This window comes from Lagenorhynchus albirostris, chromosome 9 (genome assembly GCF_949774975.1).
Source record: "Lagenorhynchus albirostris chromosome 9, mLagAlb1.1, whole genome shotgun sequence".
NCBI lineage: Eukaryota > Metazoa > Chordata > Mammalia > Artiodactyla > Delphinidae > Lagenorhynchus > Lagenorhynchus albirostris.
This window is the reverse complement of record NC_083103.1, coordinates 5390075-5400876: the sequence shown is the minus strand read 5'-3', so window position 1 is coordinate 5400876 and position 10802 is coordinate 5390075. Positions and strand designations below refer to the sequence as shown.

Here is a 10802-nt window from a genome sequence, read left to right as displayed (position 1 = left end):
CCAGCCCACCGGGATGGTGGGAGGAGCCCATGGCCCAGGGCCAGTGGGGCAGGCCGGAAGAGCCCGGGACAGGAAGGGGTAACTACCCCCCCCACGCACTTAGGAGGGGCCCCCCGGCTGGTTGACGAAGCTGTGGCTGAGGAGGAAGTGAGAGGAGGAGGTGAGGTGCAGCAAGGAGGTAAGCTGGGCTGCAGGGGACAGGGGCCTGGCCTTTCTGCCACTTCTGGGCCCATGCTCCACCCCCACCCCACAAGAGAAGAGGGGACAGAAGGGGCTTGGAGAGATACCCTGAAATCTGCTCCCTCTGACCACGCAGTCAGGTCCTGGGGTTGGGGCCTGGCTGGATAGGAGCCCAGGCCCCAGGCTGGCTAGGAGCCGCCTCTCATGTTGGCTTTCCCCACATGTTGCAGCCTATGGCATCAGGCGTCTGCAGCACCATGGCCCAGGCCCTGGGGGAGGACCTGGTGCAGCCTGGTGAGCTGCAGGATGACTCCAGCTCTTTGGGGTCTGACTCAGAGCTGAGTGGGCCTGGCCCATATCGCCAGGCTGACCGCTATGGCTTCATTGGGGGCAGCTCAGCAGAGCCAGGGTAAGTAGGGAAGGGATGGAGTAGGGCGGTGGGGTGCTGGGAATAAGGGTGGGAGCTGAGGGCTGAATTCTAGAGTGAGGTCCAACCTCGAGGGTCCTGGGCGGGTCTGGGGACTCAGCCACTATCATCCCTTCTCGGGTTCCAGATGGAATCCTAAGGTTAGCAGGGCTGTGGGGGGTGGCTCCTGTATGTCTCTTTTACTCCCAGTTTCTGAGGGTTTCCACCCACCTCTGGGGCCAAACATTCTTCTCCTTTTAATCTGGCCCGGGAATCCCAGATCCAGATCACAGAACCCACACTTCTTCCCCCACCAATCCTCTGCATTCCTCATGTACTGACAGGAAGACAAGTCCAGAAACAGTTAGGAAGATCACACAGCAGATCAGAGACAGAATCAGACCCAAACTCACAACTCCTGGCTTCTAGTCTAGGACTCTGTCTACCCAACTTCCCTGATGACTTGTCTGTGTCCCTATCCTGGGGGACAATCAACTAGCCCCTCCCTCAACACACACCTACACACCCCCTTCAGTCTCTCCTGCTTCCACCCACATCGGAGCCACATCCTTTCCTGTCCCCATGACAACCACTGGCAACTCCTGGGTGACAGGTCCCCACCCCGCCCCAGAGATTCCCAGAGATCTCCAGGGCCAGGAGTTAGGCTCACCCAGGTAGCATGAAGGGTGGCAAATGTGGGCTCTGGGTAACAGCTGCCCAGCGCCTGGACACCTGTGCCATATGTCCCCAGGCCAGGTCACCCTCCTGCAGACCTTATCCGCCAGCGGGAGATGAAGTGGGTAGAGATGACCTCACACTGGGAGAAAACCATGTCTCGGCGGTACAAGAAGGTGAGGGGGAGAGTGGTCCCACCCAGGCCTCCGTGGCTCAGCCCCCTTTGCCTCGGCCCATACCCAGGCAAAATTCACCCCTCCCATGTCCCAGTACCTCCTGCCTTTTCTCCCTGCTACCCAAAGTGGCTCTTGCCTGATGACAGGTTGTGCTTGGGGCCTGCCGACAGGAGCAGGGGAAGCTGGTGTGGCTGGCCTAACGGGGTCCCTTGGCCTCACCCACAGGTAAAGATGCAGTGCCGGAAAGGCATCCCCTCGGCCCTGCGGGCCCGGTGCTGGCCCCTGTTGTGCGGGGCCCATGTGTGTCAGCAGAACAGCCGTGACACTTATCAGGTGAGGGAACTGGCAGGGGTCCCACCTCCCTTCCCTGGCCCTTCACCACTCTGGGCCTTCACATTCACCTTTTTGTCCACCCACAGGAACTGGCTGAGGCCCCTGGGGACCCACAGTGGATGGAGACCATCGGCAGGGACCTGCACCGCCAGTTCCCTCTGCATGAGATGTTTGTGTCACCCCAGGGTCACGGGTACGAGGCCAGTGATGCCCAGGGACCCCCAGCCCCACAACCCCCAGGTGCTTTGGCCTAGTACCACCCCCCCACCCCCGCTCCAGCTTTATATCTTTGCATCTCAGAGGACCCAGCAAGGCCCTCAGGGGGCTGAGGCCTGGGAAAGGGCCGCCAGAGGGTGGGGAAGGGACGCGCGGGGGACTGGCCCCTAACGGGGTCTTCTGGCACAGGCAGCAGGGGCTCCTCCAGGTACTCAAGGCCTACACCCTATATCGGCCGGAACAGGGCTACTGCCAGGCCCAGGGCCCTGTGGCTGCCGTGCTGCTCATGTATCTGCCCCCAGAGGTGAGTACCCTCAACCCTGCTACGGGGACCCAAGACCCTGACCCCCTAACCCCAGTGATCCATGCACCCCAACGCTGGTGACCTAGGGACCTAGTAATCCTGTGCCCCGGACCCATGACCCCTCCATCCCCAGGAACTCTGGCCTCAGGGACCTGGGATCCTTGACTCCTACCCAAACCTGTCCTAGTGAGTGACCCAGGGCCTCATGACCACCAACCTCAGCGACCTTCAAACCCAACGACCTTGACTGCAGGAACATGGAACCCTGAGCCCTGACATTTGCCCCAATGATCTAGGAGTCTGGTTGTTATTACCTTGACCTCATGACTTCTGATTCTGAACCCTGTGACCATGATCCCTGACCCCAGTGACCCCAAGAACCCAAGACTTGAACTTTGGGACCCTCCCTAGCCTTGACCAGTGAGCCCCTACCCTGTGACCCTCAAATTCAACCCCCTGAGCCCTGTGACTTCCAACTCCCTACACCCCTTGTTGGCCTCTATCTGGGCAACAGGAAGCTTTTTGGTAAGACCTGCCCCTCCTTACCAGCCCCAGCACTGAGTCCAGGCTCCTGGCTCCAGAGTCACCCCAGATGGTGTCCAGACCCTCCCCTGCACCCCTTTCCCCCGCCCTGTGGTCCCCTCCGTGGTCCCCTCTGCGCTGGGCACTCAAGGCTTGTGCCCGCCCCCAGGAGGCCTTCTGGTGCCTGGTACAGATCTGCGAGGTTTACCTCCCTGGCTACTACGGGCCCCATATGGTGAGAGGCTGGGATGGGGCCAGAGGGCACAGGGGGAGGGGCTGGGCGGGGGGTGGGGAGGGGCCTGGGGACTGGGTGGGGACCTGGGGACCGGGAGTGGAGATGCTGACGGAAGTGGCCACAGGAGGGTGTACGGTTGGACGCCGAGGTGTTCACGGCCCTGCTGCGGCGGCTGCTCCCGCGTGTGCACAAGCACCTGCAGCAGGTGGGCGTCGGGCCCCTGCTCTACCTGCCCGAGTGGTTCCTGTGCCTCTTCGCCCGCTCCTTGCCCTTCCCCACGGTGCTGCGTGTCTGGGACGCTTTCCTTAGTGAGGGTGAGTGTGTGGCTGGCCAGGTGGGCGGGGGCAGGCGTGGGAACTGGGGCCGGGAGCCTCGGGTGCCTGGTGTGCAGAGGGGATGAGGGGGCCAGCTCTGCTCTGCCCCACCGCCACTGCCGGTCCTGGCCTGGGGTCTGGGTGCCGGGGTGTGCTGAGGGTGACAGCGCCCTGTGGCTCTGGGGAAACGGCCCAGCCCTTGGCCGCGGATCACCAATGTAATGAATGATAGCCCCCACCCCCAGCAGTGAGACCACCCCAGGGAGGGCACCATCTGCTTGGGGGAGGGCTGGAGTGGGGGGGGGCGCTGCAGAGATCACAGCAGTGAGACGGCTCAGGGAGCGGGCACAGTGGGGGCATGGCCGATGGAGCCCCACGGGCCCTTGGTGAGCGCTCTCGGAGGCCAGCGCTGCTCCGGAAGCCAGGGCCACTTGAGTGAGTGAGACCTACATTCTGGTGGAAGTGGGGATGGGAGGCGACGGTACTAAATTAACAAGATATTTATAGGTTGTCAGAAGTTCTGTGAAGAAAATAAAACAAAGGATGTGCCGGAGTGTAGGGGGGCGGCAGGAGGAGAGTTTAAAGGTGCTCGCGGCTGCTCTATGGAAGAGGCAGACTTGCAGGGCCAGTGTGGAGGCGGAGAGGCCAGGCTACAGACGACTGACGTGGGGGTGCGGACATGGGAGAAGTGCCAGGCCGAGAGCAGGGTGGTTGGACCAAAAAATGGTAGAAATCAATCAGTGCATCTATTGAGCACCTGCTGTATGCCCAGTTGGCTTCAGGCTGGCTTAGAGCTCTGGCCACGGGTGTCCAAGTTGCCATCTACATGGCCTCCCCTGCAGACTCAGACCTCGAGGGCGGGTCAGGGCAGGCCCCCCCCCCCCCCGTCAGGGTGGCTGAGCTACCCTTGCCCTCTGCCTCAGGCTCCGTTTCATAACAGTGACACCATTAGTAGTCGCTGCTGTCCCTTTACAAGTCACAGTTGTCACCAGACCTCGCTGGTCCCCTGACTGCTGTTCTCAGCAGACCCGAGGCTACCAGGAAGGAATTCTGAGGCTCCAGGAACAGGCCCAAGGTCACACCCATGTGTGTGTGTGCGTGTGTGCGTGTTTGTGTGCATGTGTGTCCTATGCTCTTGGCTTAGAGGTGAGGAGTTCTGGCTAGAATCTTTCTAGAATCAGAAGCCCACAGGTCTGAGCTGGAAAGGCCTTCACGTCACCACCCAGCCCCTCCTTGGAGGGACGAGGAGCTGAGGCCCAGAATGAGAAGGCTTGGCGTGAGGCGTTCAGTAGCCCCTGGCTCCTGGCAGGCTGCTCTGCCCACAAGTGTCTGTGGCCGCTGAGACATGCTGGCCAGAGCTCTCAGATTGCCACCGTGCTCTCAGTCATTGGGTCACGGCAGCAGAGCTGCAGGAGGGTGGAAGGAGTCTGGCTGAGGGCAGGTTCAGGTGCAGACTGAGGAAGCCCAGGGCTGGCCCCCCAACTGAGTGAGCCCCCGGACTGCAGGTGTGAAGGTGCTGTTCCGCGTGGGTCTGACACTGGTACGCCTGGCACTGGGCACCACTGAACAGCGCCTGGCCTGCCCGGGGCTCCTGGAGACGCTCGGCGCCCTTCGAGCCATCCCGCCCACCCAGCTGCAGGAGGAGGTCTTCATGCCCCAGGTGGGTGCCCCTTGCCCGCCCTCTGCAATGGCCCAGCCCCCCTGCACAGTTGCGGAAACTGAGTCCCAGAGGGGGAAGTCAGAGTAAGAACCGGGGCTCAGTTCTTGTCCTCTCAGCAGCAGAGAATGTGGAAACCCCAGGCCTCAAGTGGCTTTCAGTGGCTCCTTTAGTCTCTTTGTCTGTCAGCCCCTCAGCCCTCAGCCACTTCCTGCGGCTGTGTCCTGCCCGCCCCACAGGGATCTCATAGCTTCCTGCCCTCCCCCAGGCCAGGCAGATTCAGTATCAACTGCTCCCCACAGGTGCACAGCGTGGCCCTGTCCGAACAGGACTTGCAGCGGGAGATCAAGGCCCAGCTGGCCCAGCTGCCCGCGTCGGCATCTGGGCCACCCCCGAGGCCGCAGGCCCGCCTGCCTGGGGCCCAAGCCATCTTTGAGGCCCAGCAGCTGGCAGGAACCCGGGGAGCCACCAGGCCCGAGGTGCCCCGCATCGTGGTTCAGCCCCCGGAGGAGCCCAGGCCGCCGCGGCGCAAGCCCCAGACCCGAGGCAAGACTTTCCATGGGCTGCTGACTCGGTCCAGGGCCCCCCGTATCGAGAGCCCCGCCAGGTCCCATCGAGGCTCCACCTCCTCCCTGGACACCCGATTCTGAAGGTCCCACTTCTGAGGGTACCAGAGACTCAGGGTCCCCCAACCGCAATTGCCTGAACGGTGGATGCCAGCCTCCAAGTAGGCACCGCACTTTACAGCCGGGGTGGATGCCTCAGCTTCTTTCCCGTGGACTGTGTCCGGCTCAAGGATGAAGGAAGGTGAGAGAGTGAGGTTTTGAGGACCCAGGCCCATCATCCGCCCACGGAGCTGTCCTGGTGCCTGGGCCCTTGCAAGCATCAAGCTGGCGCTGAAGGAGGGTGAGGTTAGGGGCAGAGGCTGGGCTTAGGGGACCCCAAGGCTCCTGGGGAGACCTGGAATAAAGTCTGAGCAGAAGCCCGTATGCAGTCAGATGGAACGCCTTCCAGCCTCAACCCCGGACCAGCGGCTCCTTCCCCTCCGGCCCTCACTCCCCTCACAGCCCCGCCCCTCCGAGCCCAGCCCTGGCGCCTCAGGGCTCACTGAGGCTGCCCATTGGCTGCTGGAAGGTCTTCACCAGCACCAGGAGCCAATGGTAAGCTGCAGTGCCCAGCCTCTTGGGGTCAGGGAAGGCTTCTGCACCTGGGGGAGGAGGGCTCCCCAAGTGGATGCTGGGCCCAGAAGTGGGACTCTGTCCCCTCTTCTGCTCCCTCTCCCTGCTGGTTCAGGATTCCCCACAGGGCTGTGGGCACTCTAAGGCAAGTTCGCCCCCCACCCATGGTCCTGGTCCCGTCCTCAGAGAGAGCCAGCTGAGAACAAAGGCCTAGTGTGCCCGGACAAAGGAGGAAGGGCCCGCCAGCCCTTGCCCCCTGCCTAAGCCCCAGCCGCACCCCCTGGGGACTGCCACTGTGGAAACCCCTCCCACACTCGCTAATTGCCCCCGTGGGTGCCTGAGGTGCCTGGGACAGGAGCCATCGCCAGGACAACGGGGCTGGTTCTGATGTAGGCTTATGTTCCTGCAGGGCCCGTTCCCAGTGCCCTGCCTCCCTGCTTCCTTGGGTGCCCTCCCCTGAAGGGGGGAGGGGGAGGGGGAGTACCCGGAGAAAGTGTCTGCAGTCCCACTTAAATGGTGGAGTGGGTTCTTAGTTCCCTGACCAGGGATCCAACCCGAACCTCCTGCAGTGGAAGTGCGGAGTCTGAACCACTGGACCGCCAGGGAAGTCGCAATGGTGGAGTGTTTGATCCATCCTTCTCAGTGGCTGACCTGGAGTGTTGGCACCCTCAGATCTGGTGACAGGGCCACGGCTGCAGGAACACGCCCCCTCCACATATACTCTTGTGCGCTGACTGTGTGACTGGCCAGGCCCTGGGTCCTGGGCAGACCATCCCACTCCCTGAAGGAGGGACTCACGGAGGTCCAGACCCAGAGCTGAAGTTTACCTGGGGGGAAACTAAGGCTCAGGAGGGGAGGCAACTGGGCCAAAGCTTTGCTGCCCAGGGCAGACCCAAGGTTCACCGCTACCCCCGCATCAACAGCCAGGAACCTGACACCCACCTCCCTCTGCCATCCTGGGGCTGCTGTCTCTCCCACTGCCCCAGTCTCGCCCCAGCCTGGGTTCTGAGTGTGGGCCAGGGGCTGGGCTCCTGTGAGTTAAAGAGAGCTTCCTGAGCCCTCCCTCCCCACTCCCCACCCCACTAGCGTACTTGGAGCTTAATAATAGCACAGTCCCCTGCAGTTCACGGACCCTTTCTCAGACCCCCACACCCTCTCTCTGCAGGTGGCACTGAGAGCCTCTTTAGAGAAGGGGGAGATGGCCAGGTTGAGTGCCCAGCCCAGGATCACAGTGGGGGGCAGAGCCAGCTAGACCACGGTAGGTGGGGGAACCTGCAGGGAGTCTATGGGATTTGCCCTGCACTCCCTGCCCTCCGTGCGCTCAGCTCTTCTGCTGGGAAGGTAGAGGAGCAGGAAAGCAGCAGCCTTGGCACCAGGGCTGCTGAGTCTGAAGGAGAGGCCATATGGTAGTCGTTCCCCCTGGATATAGACCCTGGGGCAGGTGGTCTCCAGCAGGGGCCTCTCTAGCTGGGGCTGAGTCACTGCCTTGTCTACTGAGGGAAGCATTTTCTGGGCAGTCCTTCTGCAGATCCCGTTATCAACCATCCATCTGGGAAGCCTGAGCCAAGGGGTCAGACCAAAAGAGGACCAGCTCCCTCCTTGTCGGAACGCTTTTTTACACACGCTGTTCCCACAGGGCTGCGCTAGCCCCCTATGGCTCCTGTGCACTAGTTGGGAAAAGATGCCCCTCCCCCAGGTACATGCATCCCTTGCAGGACAAAAGGGAAGTGACCACTCAGCAGGGTACCTTTGTGCAGTGAGCAACCTGAACAACCACACCCAGTGAACCTAGCAGCCCCAGCTCCCTACAGACCTGCCTGGAAAGGGGCTCGGAGAAGGCAAGGCACGCATCTGAGAGTACTCAGCCTGTGGGGACCAAAGCTGGGGTGGCACCCAGCGATGTCCATCGGCCGGGGTCAGCCCAGGGGACAGGAGTGGGGGTCAAGCAAAGAAGTGGAAAGGCAAATGGACCCCCGTGTGGGGGGCCATGGTCTCCATCTCGACTGCCACCCACCCCATAAGTCCCCCATCCCACACTGTCCGGAGGCCAGGCTTGGACTCCCTGCAAAGTCCCTGCATGGGAATGGCCTTCTCGCTCTCTCTGAACCTCAGTCTCCTCCTACAGATAATAGGATAATAACAGCTCCCGCCCTAGTCCCAAGAGCACTCTACCTGTCTCATTTCTATGATGGTTATTGTTTAGTCAAGCTGGGCAGTCACCCAGGGATTGCGTCTCTTCACCCCACGCCTACCTGGCCCAGCTCAGCCTCAGGTGACCTCCAGGCTCTCCTGGCACAAACAGAGCAAGACTGCCCTGCCAGCCTGCTTGCCCCAACTCCCAGGGCCCTGGGCTGAGCTGCAGTTGCCCAACCCTGATTTTCCTCCCTGCGTCCACAAGGCAAACGCCATCACAGCCGGTGCCCAGCCAGGGCAGTCTGGGAGCGGGCACAGAACCACACTGCCCTGTGTGCATGTATACACACACTCTGGCAGAGGGAAGACCCCAGCCCTGCCTCTCACCAGCCGTGTGACCTTGGGCAAATCACATCACCTCTCTGAGCCTCCATTGCCTCATCTGCAAAAGGCAGAGACTCATAACTGCTACCCAACAGGGTTAAGTGAAATATGGCACATAAAAGTCCTCTGTACAGTGCCTGGGACAAGTCAAAAAACGTTCGCTGGGGCTTCCCTGGTGGCGCAGTGGTTGAGAATCCGCCTGCCGACGCAGGGGACACGGGTTCGTGCCCCGGTCCGGGAAGATCCCACGTGCCGCGGAGCAGCTGGGCCCGTGAGCCATGGCCGCTGCGCGTGCGCGTCTGGAGCCTGGGCTCCACAACGGGAGAGGCCACAGCAGTGAGAGGCCCACGTACCGCAAACAAAACAAAACAAAACAAAAAAACCCAGAAAAACAAAACCGTTTGCTGGCACTGCTACCTTCTGCCAGGTGCCCCCTGTCCAGCCAAGCCTGGGCTAAAGTATGCACTATAATCCCCATTTGAGGATGAGAAAACTGAGTCCACAGATGCTACACTGCTTGGGTTAAAAACAAGACAGCAGGGACTTCCCTGGAGGTCCAGTGGGTAAGACTCTACACTCCCAATGCAGGGACTGGGTTCAATCCCTGGTTCGGGAAATACATTCCGAATGCATGCCACAACTAAGAGTCCACATGCCACAACTAAAGATCCCACATGCTGCAACTGAACATCCCACATGCCACAACTAAGGCAGTGCAGCCAACATAAATAAATTAAAAAATTTTAAAAGAGTTAAAAAAAAAAAAGCAAAAAACAAGACAGGAGGCCCAAGGTGGAGTCACTTATGCTAAGCCCCATGTCACCAAACCAAGATAACTTGATTACAGTTTCAGCTCTCCTGGAAATTGTATCTTAAACCAGTCAATCAGGAATTGCCTGACCAGCACTAGCAGGTTCATCTGCCTGATAGACCCCTGCTATTGCCTAAAAGAAAGTGATCTTGCAATAACCAACCCACTTTTTTGCCTAAGTATAACTTCTTTGTGTCTGCTCCCTTCTGCCTATAAAAGTCTTGCATTTTACACAACTTCTTTGTAGCTCCTTTCTGTCTGCTAGACGGGATGCTGCCCGATTCATGAACCGCTGGATAAAGCCAATAAGATCTTTAAAATTTACTCTGTTGGATTTTGGTTTTTAATATTTGTTAAGTGTCAGATCTCATGCTCTTTGGTGACATCCATGCCCCAACCCTGCTCCCTCCCGTGGATCTCCCTGGAGCTCAGGTTACCCCCTCAGCAAGAGGATGGATCTTCTTGGGTGGCCGCACCTCATTCCAGGAGGCTGGGCTGGCCACAGGGAGGAGTGGAGCGTGGACCTGGTGCTGGGGAGCCCAGAGCAGCCCTGGAAAGCTGTGTGGGGAATGTGGGCTGGGCTGGGGGGCCCCAGGTAAGTCACTTCTCCTCACTGAGTCCCTCCACTGGTAGACAGGGTGGTTCCTCACAGGCTGCTCTGTGTACGGTTGTAGAAAGGGGCCAAAGCAGCCACCTTTGCCTCCACAAGTGCTGCAGGGCCGTCGGTACCCTCCCCCAGCCCAGGAGGCTCTAGGGAACAATCGGGGGGTGTCCCTGGAGAGAGGGTCTGAGTTTGCGGGGCTGAGGTGGGAGAATTGCAACAACAACCTACGTGTGCTGGACTCAGGCTGCTGTGATAATCTTCACCACAGTCCTATGAGATGGTAACTAGACCCATTTAAGTCAGGAGGAGAGGGAGGTTCAGTCAGACAGGAAGGGGAGGTGCCCAGGCCCCACAGCTGGATCTAGGATCCGATTCCACCTAGTGGGACAACACTTGCGAGGGTATGAATCTCTGGGTGTGTTTCTTGGGGTGAATATGTGGCTGTGATCCAGGTCTCTTGAGGTGTGCTTTTGTGGGTGTTTGGATGGGTGCACCTGGGGGTAAGGATGTGCGTTTTGGGGAGATTGTGGGTATAACTGTGGATGTCCAGCTGACCTGGGTGTTGATGGGCAGGGCAGATCGTGTAGACAAGCCCCTTCCTTTGCTGTGCTCAGACCCACTGGAACTCCCAGCCTGGCCACGCTCTTCCCTCTTGGCCCCCAGCAGGGCAGAGG

The 10802-nt window shown here is 60.1% G+C and overlaps 1 protein-coding gene across 2 annotated transcripts; it reads left to right on the top strand.

Annotated features, from left to right (window-relative positions):
* Nucleotides 1-113: 113 nt before the first annotated feature.
* Nucleotides 114-6110, top strand: TBC1D10C (TBC1 domain family member 10C). 2 transcript variants are annotated; one of them, XM_060158416.1, is made up of 10 exons: nt 114-178; nt 411-589; nt 1338-1437; nt 1663-1770; nt 1857-1963; nt 2176-2290; nt 2982-3047; nt 3172-3361; nt 4867-5021; nt 5321-6110. In XM_060158416.1, exons 2-10 carry the CDS (start codon nt 414-416, stop codon nt 5666-5668), a joined length of 1365 nt encoding a protein of 454 aa, XP_060014399.1. In that variant the 5' UTR covers nt 114-178; nt 411-413; the 3' UTR covers nt 5669-6110. The 2 variants fall into 2 exon arrangements, with proteins under 2 accessions (XP_060014399.1, XP_060014397.1); XM_060158414.1 differs by lacking the exon at nt 114-178 and having other exon boundaries at nt 402-589.
* The last annotated feature ends 4692 nt before the right edge of the window (nt 6111-10802 follow it).